Raw genomic sequence first — 12,901 nt, 5'->3', positions numbered from 1 at the left:
CTAACCAAGGTCAAGCCCTACACGGGGAACCAGGAATGCCAGGACAAATGAGACCTTGCCACTGCTTCCAGGAAGAGACACCTACTTAGTGATAGAGGGCTGGGCAGGCCCTCTTAATACAGCCTGAGGGGTTTAGGGCAGGATTCCCAGAGAAGCGGACGGAATAGGTCTGGGAGGATAACAAGATGACCAGGGGAAGCTGGAAACAGTCTATGCAGAGGACTCGCTTGCGCAAAACACAGAAAGGAAAGAAAGCAGAGACCATGTCCTGGGTGGCGTCAGAAGACAAAGGAGGGCATCGATTTCACAGCAAGGGCTGCGCAGACGATTTGCTGAGAAGTTGATGATTACATAGCACAGCCGAGGGGCTCCTGATCTTTATTTCCCAGAGAATCTCCAATTCTCCTTGGAATGCTTCAAGAACCTCGCTTTCCTACAGTGCCCTGGGCTAGACCGAGATCAGCCGCAGCAAATCTATAGGGGTAGGTCGCTAGGCAACAGGCCACACCCCCAGCCGAAGCTGCGCGCCCTCTCCTGGCAGCGCCCTGCTAGTGTATCTGGCGTAGGAGGATGAGACTGGGCTGCTTTCCAAAATATTCTTCTGGCTTAGAGGTAAAGCTGTTTGGAAAGAGCAATATGCCACTGGACGCTAGTCCCTCTACTTTTCACACTTTTATGCCTGAACCTGGCTGACTACTCTCCAGGATCTAGGCTGGGCCAGCCAGTGAGGGAGAGCCTGGGAAAGTAGGCAGCTAGGATGTTTGGTCCTTATTCTAAGATCAGCAGGGAGCCACGCAAGGCTTGTGAGTAGGGTAGCATACTGAACACATCTGATCTTCCAGTGCTTGTGCTGTTGCTGCCAGAGGAGCAGGACATTCTAGGAGCATGGGGTAGTGACCAGTAGGCCAGGGCCAGCACTAGGGCAGGCTGCTACCCCAGTCTTTTCACCCCAGAATCCAGGAAAGTTACTGAGCCATGTCTGAAGGTTCCTCAGATCATTTACCTATAGAACTGAGGAGCCCTCTCCTTCCTAGAGCCCTTGGTAGGGGCTCCTACTACAGATGCATCTTCAGAAGGCCAAAGCCTCCCCTTTCCAAACCCCTCCTAAACACCCATTTCCTTACACTGGTCTGGAATGGTGTAGTCCATGTAGTTAATAATTGTCTCATAATTCCGTGTGTGTGTTGATCATAAGTGGGAAAACAAGTTTATTGATGAATGCAGACTGGATGAAAAATGTAGAGCCTAAGGAAACTTAAAAAGTAGGGTCACTGACACAGTCCCTTGCTATCATAGAGTATAGCCACCTTGCTACTGACAGGTGTGGGACTCAGTTAGTAGAGGGAGGCCATGCAGAATCAAAGGCAGGTGTTTTCCCACTCTCCAAGGGTCCAGTAATACAGGACCAGCACTGGGCAAGCCGAGAGCTTCAGCCCCCAAGTCAGGCTGTCTAGGATCATCAGGCCAGGCTGAAGCCTGTGCCCATCTAAGGGCTCCACAGTCCCGCCTTCACCCAGCTGAAAGCACTTTGTAAAGCATTGTCTGAAGAATTCCCATGATGGTGCCTACCTAGTGCCTTCCAACAAAATGGACCCCAGCCCTGCACCCCACCATCACAGTGGTGTTGACAGAAGTTAAGGGTACTGCTTCTCAGAATCCTCTTTAGGACCTGGGATGATGCTTGGATGGCCCTACCCACAAATGACATCAAGGTCACCAGCCTGCTCTCCTGCATGCCAGCCCTTCCCTGCCCCTCACCATGGAATGCCTGGCTCCAGCTCCCTCCTGCACCCCACTGCAAGTACCCATCTCTTCCCTCTTTGCCTCATTCTTGCTCGTTAAGGTGTAAGACCTCAACTCCACCAGAAGGCTTTCTGACCATGCCCATGGCCCCTCCACCTTGCTGTTTTGTATGGCTGCCCCCAGAATGTCTGTCTTTCCCACTAGATGCCATGTTTCTCATGGGTAGAGCTGGAGACTGCCAGGTCCTGAATCCAGTTGAGCACAGGATGTTTTCTAAATAAAGGAAAAATGAAACTGAGGGAAGAGGTTTAGGACAACATAACAGAATGGGATTAAGTTCTATTTTTTAAGACCATGTCCCTTTGTAGAAACCATGAAAAACCCTGGATAAAAGAAATCTTTACTTTTGGTGTGTTTTTATATCAGATTTCCTTAAAAGGTCTTCACTGCTTAAAATCATAGTAGTAATAATAAAGTTGAGAAATCTACCAGCCTGCCCCTCTCCCTGCTGGTAACTACGGTCAAGAAAGACGGAGGCAGACTAGAGAGGCATTTGCCTAAGCCAGTGACAGGCCACGAACAGGACATGCATCTCCTGACCAGGCTTCTGCCTATCACAGCCTCCCTCCATGAGAGTAAAGAGAGAATAAAACTTTCCACAGGGATTTCCACTGCTTATTTTATTTCAAACAGCCAACTGTCCCCAGAGAAGAAACTGCTGATGACCTAGACGATTTGGCTGCAGCACTCTCCTGAGAACTGCACAAGTGCTATGAGCTGCCTACTATAAAAGCATTCAGTAGTAAAACTTTAACAGATTTTTTTAAACCAAAAATGAGGCCTACAAAGGCTTAAACTCTATGGAGGGGAAGTGAAGCTACCCAGTGGTCCGGGTGCTTACAAGCAATAAACCCCTGGAGAAGGCGCCATGGGCAACAGCCAGGCAAAGGTGGGACGCTGCAGAACCTGCTGTCAACACCCCAGCCCTGGCTGCTCGCATCAGCCACCTGGATGGGCTGGATGCCTGATGTCTGCAGTGCCCAGTCCTGGGGACCAAGCAAAGGTGACAAAAGGCTGAAATAGATGGTACCTTCTGTCCTGAGTGGGGCCTGAGGAAATCAAAGGCCGCACCTGGGGATGACACGATAAACAACACAACCCAGGACGGTTAAATTCATTCCTAAACATGAGCTTCCCTGCCCCTACTCCTCAGAGCCCGAGCCTCCCGTCAATAACCTCCTCCACAACCCTCGTCAACCCCACAGCTCAGGATCAAGAGAACATTAGAAATCATTCTCCTTCCTCCTGTCTTCAAATGGAAATTAGCTGCCACCTTACAGTGGTCGAGACCCTTCCTCCCTAAACGACACTGAAAACAGACAAGAAAATCATTGCTGGCACACCCCTGACACCCCCTGCTGGTCTGGAGAGTGGCCTGCGGCTTAGTCAGACTGCTCCTGAGACGAGGGCTGACTGGGCTCACAAGGTACCTCTGCATCCTGGTCATCTGTAAAGGACAAAAAAGGAAACCAGATTTAGAAAAGAGGGAAGAATTACCTGTTCTCAGAAGCAGGTTTTCTCATTGTTCTCATCCCTATGGAGAGAGAGTCTGCCCTTCATTTGCTAGGCGGGGAGATTGGCACATTAACCTGACCATGGTACAGTCCAGTTCTAACTCCAGCTCTGCCCCTCACAAGCTGGGTGGTTAAGCAAGGTTCTTCCACAGGTCCTAAGCTCAGCCAGCCCTTCCGTAAAATGAGACACTTACCTTGCAATAGCAGCATGGAGACTAGAAGAGACAATAAGCTCACTGCCACTAGTGCTTCAGGTTCGGCTCCAACCCCAGAATAGCCTTATGAAGTAGGGACCATTAGCAGTCCCTCTTGCAATTGTAGAAAATGAGGCACCAAGAAACAAACACATTAATCCAAGGTCAGACAGCTGATAAGTGCTAAAGCCAGGACTCAGGCCCAGGCCACCTATACTGGCCAGCAAGCTTCAGGCCACTCTATATCAGCTCATGTATCTAGGCATCGCACACACAGAGGAGGCCTGTCTCCTCTTCAGTGACGTGGAGAGAATAGCACCAGACTCACCCAGCTCACAAGATGGTTCTGAGAGTCATTTTAAGACTTCCTTGAGTCTACCAGTCTTTTCAAACTACAGGAGGCTCGGGGAAGATTGAAAGGAAGAAAGTCCTAGAACCATTAAAGGGTCAAGGGCTCTCAAAAGAAATCTCAAAGTATTTTGAATCCAAATGATCAGTGGATCCTCCAAGGGACCATGTTATAGTGAGAAGAGGGGCCAAGCACCCAAGTTTCCCTCATAGTGGCTACTGCTGCACTCCAGGTTCAGTCTCTGCTGTCCCTGCACAGGTCCTACTCCAGCCAAGAGCCCCAGCCCCTCTGGCTTGCTGAGCACATCATGGGCATTCATCCTCTGCACCCTGCCTACGGTGCTTATAAGGTAAGGAATTAGCACTGGACTCGAGCCAGGAAAAGCCCTGTTCTGATCCTCTGCCCCAAGAACCTCAGTGTCTTCACCTGGAGAATCCTGTTCCCACCTCCCTTAGATGCATGCTGTGGAGACTGGGGGAAGAGCTTATCTCAGGGCCCAGCCAAGTTCAAATCCTGTATCCCATGTCACCTCTCCCCACACGCACTTCACATGGTTTCCTCCTCTTCCTCTAGTTTCCTGGCTCTCCTAGAAGCAGGAAGACTAGTGCTCACTTACCAGTGCTCTCCTTGTCGGTATCAGAAAGGAGGGTAAGTGAGAAGGTTGGTGGTGGCGGTGGTGGTGGTGGAGGTGGGAGGAAGTGCAGCGCAGAGAGGAAGCCTGGTGGGAGGAACTGCAGCTGAGGCGGAGGTGGAGGTGGGGGTGGTGGAGGGGGCAGGTAGTAGCTTGGCTGGAAGTCTCCCATTGGTTCCGACACCTGCATGGTGCATACAGCAGAGGCAGACAGGGAGCTGGTTAGTCAGGAGGGGTTCCCATGGGCAGAAACACCTCTGTGATCTAAGACACTCAGTGAAGGACCCTTGGAACAGGGTGTTCAGCAAACACCTCCCTCGTAAGTGAAGGCAAGAAGGAATGCAGGCACCTCTCACATAAGCCTGGGGACCTGCTGAGCACAGCACGGACTGAGCCCTTCTGTATGTGCCCGGGGTACCACACTTAGATCCCTACACACCCCTAGGAGGTTCTGTTACCATTCTGGTCATACCAGTGAAAAACAGGTTCAGTGAGAGGATGCCACAGGGCCAGGGCCACAGAGCAGGTCAGTGGCAAAGACAGAACTGGATCCCAAGTCTGTGACTGCACAGCCTACTCAGCTGACCACGGTGCTGTAGAAAGGTCTGAAGGCCCCCTTGCCTGACACGTAATGGCTGCTGCCTAAGTGTGTGTGTTTGTCGGGGTGCGGGGGCAGGTTGAGGGAAAGTTTTCAGCAACCTGGGTGTAGCCAGGTGTTTCTGAGGCAAGGGAAGCTGGGGGACCTCAGACAAGGAGCTGCACTGAACAGCTCTGCTGTACTCCTGCTCCTTTTTCAGTAGAGGGGAGCTGAGCCCACCCTACAGCACCCAGACTCAATGAGATGAATCCTACAAGATACTGTTCTTAGTCAAGTTTGAGAAACCCCACCTATACGGCTCTTCACATGGGAGGGCCACATGTGAGTGTATTTATAGCTCTGGGTAGTTGTAAGAGTCTCCTTAAGATTGCTGGACATGGTGGCGCATGCCTGTAATCCCAGTGACTTGGGAGGCTGAGGCTCTCAGCAACTTAGCGAGACCCCTTTCTCTTAAAAAAAAAAAAAAATGCTGGGGATATGAGTCAGTGGTTAAGTGCCCCTGGGTTCAATCCCTGGTGCCAAAAGAAAAAAGAAAGAATCTCCTTAAATTAAGCCACAACTTCCTAACTTCATTTGGCCACAAGGAAAAAGAAAAATCCCTGCTGCAAGGCACCTACTATGTGCCAAACCCTGTGTAAAGACCCTAGGCATACCTTATTAAACCCAATTATGGGATAAGTACTTCCACCACCCTTTGACAGCCAAAGAACTTAAGTGAGGTGCTTAGAGGTCAGGAAACCTCCCCAGGGAAGACAGCTGGAAAAGGGCCAAGGCAGGGTGGTGCCCGAGATCTGTCCAACTCAGATCCTGTGCTCTCTAGGAGTCTCTAGGAAACAGCAGGTGGGCAGGGACAGGGAGAACAATGTCCCTGGGGGAGTGTCTCAAGTGGGTACAGAGGGCAATAAGTAAAAGTAATCCACAGACTCTTAGGTTTGAAACAGCCTCCCAAATAAATGCTTGATCCTTCTCCAGATATGAAGGGTGGGAGGGGGATTATTAGTGCTTTAATTCCAAGCTGCTCAGCCAAGTCTCCCCCTGGATCACAGCTCCTGCCTGGGGCCTGTGGTGGCAGCTCAAACCAGATAAACTGACTGAGATCACACTCTTAACAAAAGCCGTCTGGCAGAGCTGTCAATCAGAGTCCTGTCCTGGACGCCAGTCTCCAGGCTTCTGTGTGAACAGACGGCGAAGAGCTGCTTGGCCACAGCCCCTCTTTGTGTGGAGGCTGGGGACACCCTGCTCTCTCTGGGCTGTGATGGGGTGGCCAGAGGCAGCACCCACATCTCTCAGGTTGGACAGCCAACAGTGGTATGAGGGTCAAGATCGAGGCCTTCTCCCACCTCTGTAGGAAACACATAGGCAGCAGAAAGCACCTGGGCTCCAGAGTCAAGGCAACTGTGGCAAGTGTCCTGGGTGAATCACCAACCAGTTGCATCACCTGAGTCACAGTACCTCATTCATCAGTCCTGTGGACAAAATCTTAACTTTTCTGAATCCTTTCCCTGACTCTACAAAGTGGTTGAAAACACCAGCCTTGAAGGTTCACATAGGGTCAGTAGGCACCCTGGAAATTATCAAGACCAGTGGTTTTCAAACATTTTTCCCTTGAGTCAATGGAAAATGACTTACAAGTAAAAATTTACAGTATCTAAAACAGACAGAAGAGGTGCTGATGAACTGAAGCAGGAATGAGGACCAGCATGCTATGTGCCTGACCTGGCTACACACAGCTGGATCCTAGGCACCATGTCCCACACTCTGGCTAATGACTTCCACTACATAAATACCAAGTTTTGTCTTCCTTCTTCATTCCTTTCCATAGTAAACAAAGAAATCCTCACTCATTTCCACCCTCCACTTTAAAATACATCTTCACAGATATCTATGGTCCATGGTTATTAGGCTTTAAACTCTGAGCTGGGAGGCAAAGGCAATGGTGTTCCCTATTTCCATGAAGTTGCTTTGTGTTTGTGCCAAATTGGTCCACAGGTCCAGCCTTATGGGACCAAAGTCAGGGCTGGTCACCCAGCCTACCCTGTTCTGCAGTCCTAATGACCCTCAGAGGCTGACATAATGAAAAGGTTTTTTGTTTTTTTTTCAGTTGTAGATGGACACAATATCTTTATTTTGTTTATTATTTTTTTATGTGGTGCTGAGGATGGAACCCAGGGCCTCACGTATGCTAGGCAAGCACTATACCGCTGAGGCACAACCCCAGCTCCTGGAGAGGATTTTTAACTATTCTGGTCTGCAGAGAGTTGGTATGCAAGGCCACAAACTTGGTTGTCCCCTCCTCTCATTCCATATAACAGGGGTGACCTGACATCCTATATTCAAAATGTCAAGCTTAAGGAAGATACCAGTTAGTAACTAACCATTAATCTTAGAAAAGGACTGAATATCATTCATTCTTTCTACAAGTGTTTCCTAAGGCAACAGGTGCTTGGGGGAAGGTTTCTGTATTTTTCATGACTCAGTTGTCACCTCTTCCTAAAAGCCCTCTGCAGTTTCAAATGTGCTATACCTGTGGGCAGGGGACCTACATCTGGTACTAGCTTTGCCATTAGCTTTGTAGGTTTAGAGAACTGGCATTTCTTTTCTGGTGTTCAGCAGGATGAAGGCCCTTCTAGCATCTGCATGCCATGAGTCAAGGCAAGTGGTCACCCCAGTCTCCCTTACTCTGAAAATACCTGCCGCTGCCCCAGGTCCAGTGATGCAGATCTCCCAAGGGAGGCATATCATTTATGACAACAAGCTTCCTGGAACTGAGGACCCACAAAGGCAGCAAGAGCAGCTGGAGTAAGGAGGACTCTGGGATGGATCAGGGCTGGGACTCACCAAGCCACCTCCATGGTAATGGCTGCAGGAGACATGCCGGAAGCCCCGTTGTGGGGGGATTCCTGGGGCTGGGGATGCATCCTGGTAGCCCAGTGGGAATGGGAGATAGGAGTGCATGGTGGAGCATCCAGGGTACAGCTTGGAAGGCTCTCGCTCCAGGTACTCAGCCCCTACCACACAATCCGAGTTGATGCTCAAAGGGCGCCCTGAAGAAGGCAATGGACAAGGGAAATTTAGAAACACAGCCGGGAAAAGGAGCACCACATTACTGTCCAAGGATAACAATGTAATAAACACATCTCTACAAAGAAGGCTCACATTCTTTATGCTTTGATCTCACTGCTCTTTAGTCCTCCAACCACTGCTCCTCCATCCATCTCAAGTTTTTTGCAGATGCTCCTCCCTTGACTTTTCCTCCTAACCTCACTTTGCATCCTTAAGTCCACAGTACAGACAGTCCCTGATTTACCATTTTTCATTTTACAATGGTGCAAATGTGATATGCATTGAGTAGAAACCATACATCCGATTTTGTTTTGTTCCCGAGCCAGTGATATGCAGTAAGATACTCTTTTGAGATGCTGGGCAGCAGCAGTGAGTCACAGCTTCCAGACATCTAAGGGATCACCAGGGGAAACACTCTACAGTGGTCTGCCTTGCTAAGCTAGGTTATGCACAGTAAATACATTGTAATGTAGGATATTTTCAATTTACCATGGGGTTATCAGGACATGACCCCATCAAAAGTTGAGGAGCATATGTATTCAGCTCTTCCTTCAGGCCACAGCTAAATCACCAATTATCAGAGCTCTATACACTGATATGTGTGAGTGTATTGTCTATCAATATTGTCCCTCCCACAAAGACAGAATCCCTAAAGAGAAGGAAATGTGACTCCCTTCTCCCCACCTTTCCATGTCACTAGTGTTGGGGGAATACATTGTAAGTATTCAATTCTTGTTTGTTGAGAGATGGTAAAAAAAGACATCCTATGTCCTTGAAAAGGTCACCTTCCCTAGGATTGTTGTTTCAAGTCTATCTTCTCCATTATAGCTAGGACCTTGGAGACCTGTTTTCTTAGAAATTGGCTCAGGAGGCTAAGACAGGAAAATCATGAATTTAAGGACAATCTCATCAATTTAGCCAGACCCTGTCTCAAAAAAGTCAAAAGGACTGGGGATGTAGCTCAGTGGTAGAGCAACCCTGGTTATTATCCCCAGTACTGAAAAAGAGAGTAAAGGGAAAAAGTGCCAGAAGGCAGAAATGATCTCCATGGAGCACCCAGACCAATTCCTTAGCATACAGAGGGAAGAAACTGTCACAAGAAAGGAACTTGTCCAAGCTTACTGGCTTCCCATCCTCTTGATTCATACCCGTGCCCTTTCTACACTGGCATAGGCAAAGTACCAAGAACGTCTATGTCTATATATAAAAAAAAAAGCCGTTTTCTAAGCCTCAAATTTTGGCTTGAAATTATACTTTAATACTGAAAGTAGCACAAGGGAAAAATATAAATTATGCACAAGATGAGGGTAGAAAAAAGAAGCAACATCTCAGTATATCAAATGTTCTATTGTGCAGAGTACTGTGGTCTTAGGGCCACGGCTGACACCCAGGGAAATTGCGGGAACAGATGCACAGAACCCTGCAAAGAGCCCCTAGACTGTGGAGAGGAGGAAGGTGCGCAAGCGCAAGCCTAGTCGAGCCAATCCACCCACGGGTTTTAAATCCTGAAGGAGCCTCCGCGGAGAAAAATGGCGGGAAGAGCCACCAGGCGAGCTGCGCTTGTACAAATCTTCCAGACTGGAGACAAGAGGCGCGCAAGCGCAGTAGGACAGGTTTCCTACGGAGTGGGGACAGAGACGCCACGGCTGAGTCGGCCAGGCGCCATTTTCCCCTTGCAAAGTGAAAAGGCAAAAAAACTGCGGCTAAATGTTAAAAGTCCCCAGGATCACCCACTCCTTCCCGTCTCTTTTATCCTTTTAATACAAAGATATCCCGCCTGAATCCCTGTTCAGAGAAAGGTTTCTCAAAGCAGGGTTACCCCTGGAAAGCATTTTCCCCTCCTGAACCCCTACTCCGGGCGGCCTAGGCCGCCAGCTCAGGAGCGGGAAGACCACAGTCCCGAGAGCAATCACGGCGGGGCAAGGCCGCGCGGGGCCTGGGAATCTTACCGAAGTCGGCGAACGGCGGGCTGGGCAGAAGCCTCAGCGGCCGTCGCAGCTCCGGGCGGCCTGGGCACGCCCTGCCTGCGGCCTCGGCCCCGAGCTGGGGCGGTGCACAGCTGGGCAGCCCCACGTGGCCGTGGCCGCGGCCGCGGCCACCCAGCACCGGCTGGAAGGCGCTCGGGCCGGGGCTCGGGCCTTGCGGAGGCCTCTCTGGGAAGCAGGTGGCCGCGCGGCCTTCGGGGCCCGGCCCCGCGCCTCCGGAAACAGCTAGTGGAGGCAGCGAGCGGAGGCCAGAGCCCACGGCTGCGGCTGCCGCCCCGGAGGCCAACTGAGGACCCTTCGGGCTCAGGGCCGCCTCCTGCTCCTCCTCGGCGGCCTGCTTCTTGAGCACCTTCTGAGCAGCCATGATCTTCTGGCGCTCGGTGATCAGGTAGCACTTCTCGCAGGTGCACTGCTTCCAACGGCACTTGCCCGCATGGCCCTTGACCGGCACCAGGAAACCATGGTTCCGGCACCTCGAGCATTTCGGGGTGCGCAGCATCTTGTCCGCCAGCTTGGCAAGGTCTGCCTTCATAACACAACCGCCACCTCTGGGAGCTGCAGAGCGAGTGGAGCAGGGATAAGCGGCGCCCCACAAGTCTCTGGTGCTGGGGACATTGGATACACTTGTAACAAAACGGCTCTCAGTATGTCTCGGGAACTGCAGCAAGACTCTTGCATTTTCCCTCCCTTTTTTGGGTGCAAAATTTGGAGAATTTCTGTGTCTTGGATAATTAGGTGCAAGAGATTGGGCTGAATAAATTCGAAATGGAATGCTATTGCATGTATGTCATCTGAGTTATCTGAAGTCTTAGGCACTTAATTTTTCAAACTTTCTATTCCCGCCATCCGGTAGATGGAAGGTATTCTGGAGAGAAAAAAAAAGAGGGGGAGCGATATTCAATGATCCACAGATTTAAAATTCCTGAAGAATTTAAAAATTCAAACCATTTACATTTAACTCTCAGTAAACCCATTAAAGTAGAAAAGCAATGGAAGAGGTAAACCGTTTTTCTGTTCCCCAAAGTAGGTGCTTCTGTTTTATTTCATTTATTTCCCTTGTAGAGAAGCCAGTCAGTAGTGAGGTTTCCAGAATGTTCTCAGGCATTCAGTATTGTGATGATTGCTCAAGGGTGTGCTCTTACAGAAATTCTTATTTCTTAAGTTGTAGGCATAGGAATGCATTTCTGAAAGATGGTGTATTGCTGTTATTGATGCCTTCCAAAGTAAAGCATACTCAGAATGTTTTGAAATACCCGGTGGAATCCCAGTAGCTCAGGAGGCTGAGGCAGGAGGATTGCGGATTCAAAGCCACTCTCAGCAATTTAGTCACACTGTAAGCAACCTACTGAGATCACATCTCAAAATTAAAAAAAAAAAAAAGGCCAGGGCTGGAGATGTGGCTTAAGGCCCCCTGGGTTAAGCACCCCTGGGTTCAATCCCAGTATCCACCCCCCCCCCCCCCCCCCCCGCCAAAAAAAAGAATGTTTTGAAATAAAATATTTGGACAGTAGCTTCCCTCATGAATTTAGTTATCCTACAAAGCAACACACATCTTGGGGAGAAAACTGGCACAAACATTGTTTACCCAGGGACACTAAATTATTCAAATTCTTTTTGATGGAAATTTGTGGCATCCTGAGGCATTTTCTTCTGGCCCAAAGTGGAGGTGGTAAAATACCTAAGCTGAAAGCTTATTATTATTATAGTCTCAGTCCTTATTCAAGAAGGTAATTATGGTTCATGCCTAGCTAAAACATGCGCATTTTTCATTGCCCTTTCTTTGAAATTTCTTTCTGGTGATAAAAGGTAGGTACCCCATCCTGGGGTTCACCTTGATTTTTCCTGTGTCTCTGATTGCAGCTCTACTTTGCATTTCTCTCCAGCTGCCTGAGAATAGGAAAGAGTTGCCATTCTGAAGCTCATTATACACCAGAAAGGTGAAAAGAGGTTCTTTTTCTCTTTAAAGATGTTTATATTCCTCATCTTAATAAGAGGGCAAAAGTATGTTTCCTGGATTATTTGGTCCATTAGGAATTTTACTGGTAGCTTTGCATCTATTTAAAGAAATCTAGCACTTTCTTTGTTAATTTTATATTTTAAAATATGGCCCATCACATAGGGACAGGCAAGCTCTTTTTCTGACTCCAACCAATTCAAAATGTCTAGTTTTTTCACTTACCTTGTCATATGAAAATGGTACTTAGAAGCTGGGTGCTGTGTATTCCTCCTATAGTCCCAGGAGGCTGAGGCTAGAGGTTTCTTAAGCCCAGAAGTTGCCAACCTGGGTGACATAGCAAGGCCCCAGTCTCAGGGGGAAAAAAAATAGTTGAAAGTCAGTTTCAGTAGTGTTGTCTAAAAATCTCAGGCATAAGCTACATTGTTTCATAATACTGCAGATCATAGGGTCATTTTCTACATTATCAAATTTAAATTTGAAATCAGGTGACATCAGACAACAAGGCCTAAAAAAGAAAACTACTCATTTGCATTTCATGCTTGACCACCCAAGCTCTTCATTTTCTCATTAATGATTTAAAGGAAAATCTTATTCAAAGCAAGCTATTGGCATTAACATTTTTTAGCCTTGTTAAATACAAACTGCTTCTATATTCACTTATTAGCTTTAGGAGTAAAATATACCACCCAAGGTGATATGAATTTTCATAGTGCTTTGAGAACACTAATAAACAACCATATATCTTTTCAATCAGTAGTCACATTATAAGATGCAGAAACCCCAGGGCTTATAAATAAACAAACCTAA

The 12,901-nt window shown here is 48.5% G+C and overlaps 1 protein-coding gene across 3 annotated transcripts; it reads right to left on the bottom strand.

The window, feature by feature from the left end:
- Positions 1-2,408: 2,408 nt before the first annotated feature.
- Dmrtb1 (DMRT like family B with proline rich C-terminal 1) lies at positions 2,409-10,642 on the bottom strand. Of its 3 annotated transcripts, XM_027944983.2 has the most exons (4): positions 10,102-10,642; positions 7,928-8,133; positions 4,477-4,675; positions 2,409-3,250 (listed from the first exon to the last, which is right to left on the bottom strand). In XM_027944983.2, exons 1-4 carry the CDS (start codon positions 10,634-10,636, stop codon positions 3,186-3,188), a joined length of 1,005 nt encoding a protein of 334 aa, XP_027800784.2. In that variant the 5' UTR covers positions 10,637-10,642; the 3' UTR covers positions 2,409-3,185. The 3 variants fall into 3 exon arrangements, 1 of the variants encoding a protein (XP_027800784.2); XR_003584042.1 differs by lacking the exons at positions 7,928-8,133; positions 10,102-10,642 and having other exon boundaries at positions 2,409-3,625; positions 4,477-4,547; XR_003584043.2 differs by lacking the exons at positions 4,477-4,675; positions 7,928-8,133; positions 10,102-10,642 and adding an exon at positions 3,512-4,467 and having other exon boundaries at positions 3,174-3,250.
- Between the last annotated feature and the right edge of the window lie 2,259 nt (positions 10,643-12,901).

Source organism: Marmota flaviventris, chromosome 10, assembly GCF_047511675.1.
Source record: "Marmota flaviventris isolate mMarFla1 chromosome 10, mMarFla1.hap1, whole genome shotgun sequence".
Classification (NCBI taxonomy): Eukaryota; Metazoa; Chordata; class Mammalia; order Rodentia; family Sciuridae; genus Marmota; species Marmota flaviventris.
Note: the sequence above shows the minus strand (reverse complement) of the source record. Positions and strands in the feature narration are given on the sequence as shown.

Excerpts from the sequence above, each read along its gene's own strand:
- Dmrtb1 (XM_027944983.2), bottom strand. The coding sequence starts at position 10,636 with ATGCTGCGCACCCCGAAATGCTCGAGGTGCCGGAACCATGGTTTCCTG. Across the intron at positions 4,676-7,927 it reads ATTACCATGGAGGTGGCTTG|GTGTCGGAACCAATGGGAGA; the intron begins GTGAGTCCCAGC and ends TGCACCATGCAG. Across the intron at positions 3,251-4,476 it reads TACCGACAAGGAGAGCACTG|ATGACCAGGATGCAGAGGTA; the intron begins GTAAGTGAGCAC and ends TGTCCTTTACAG.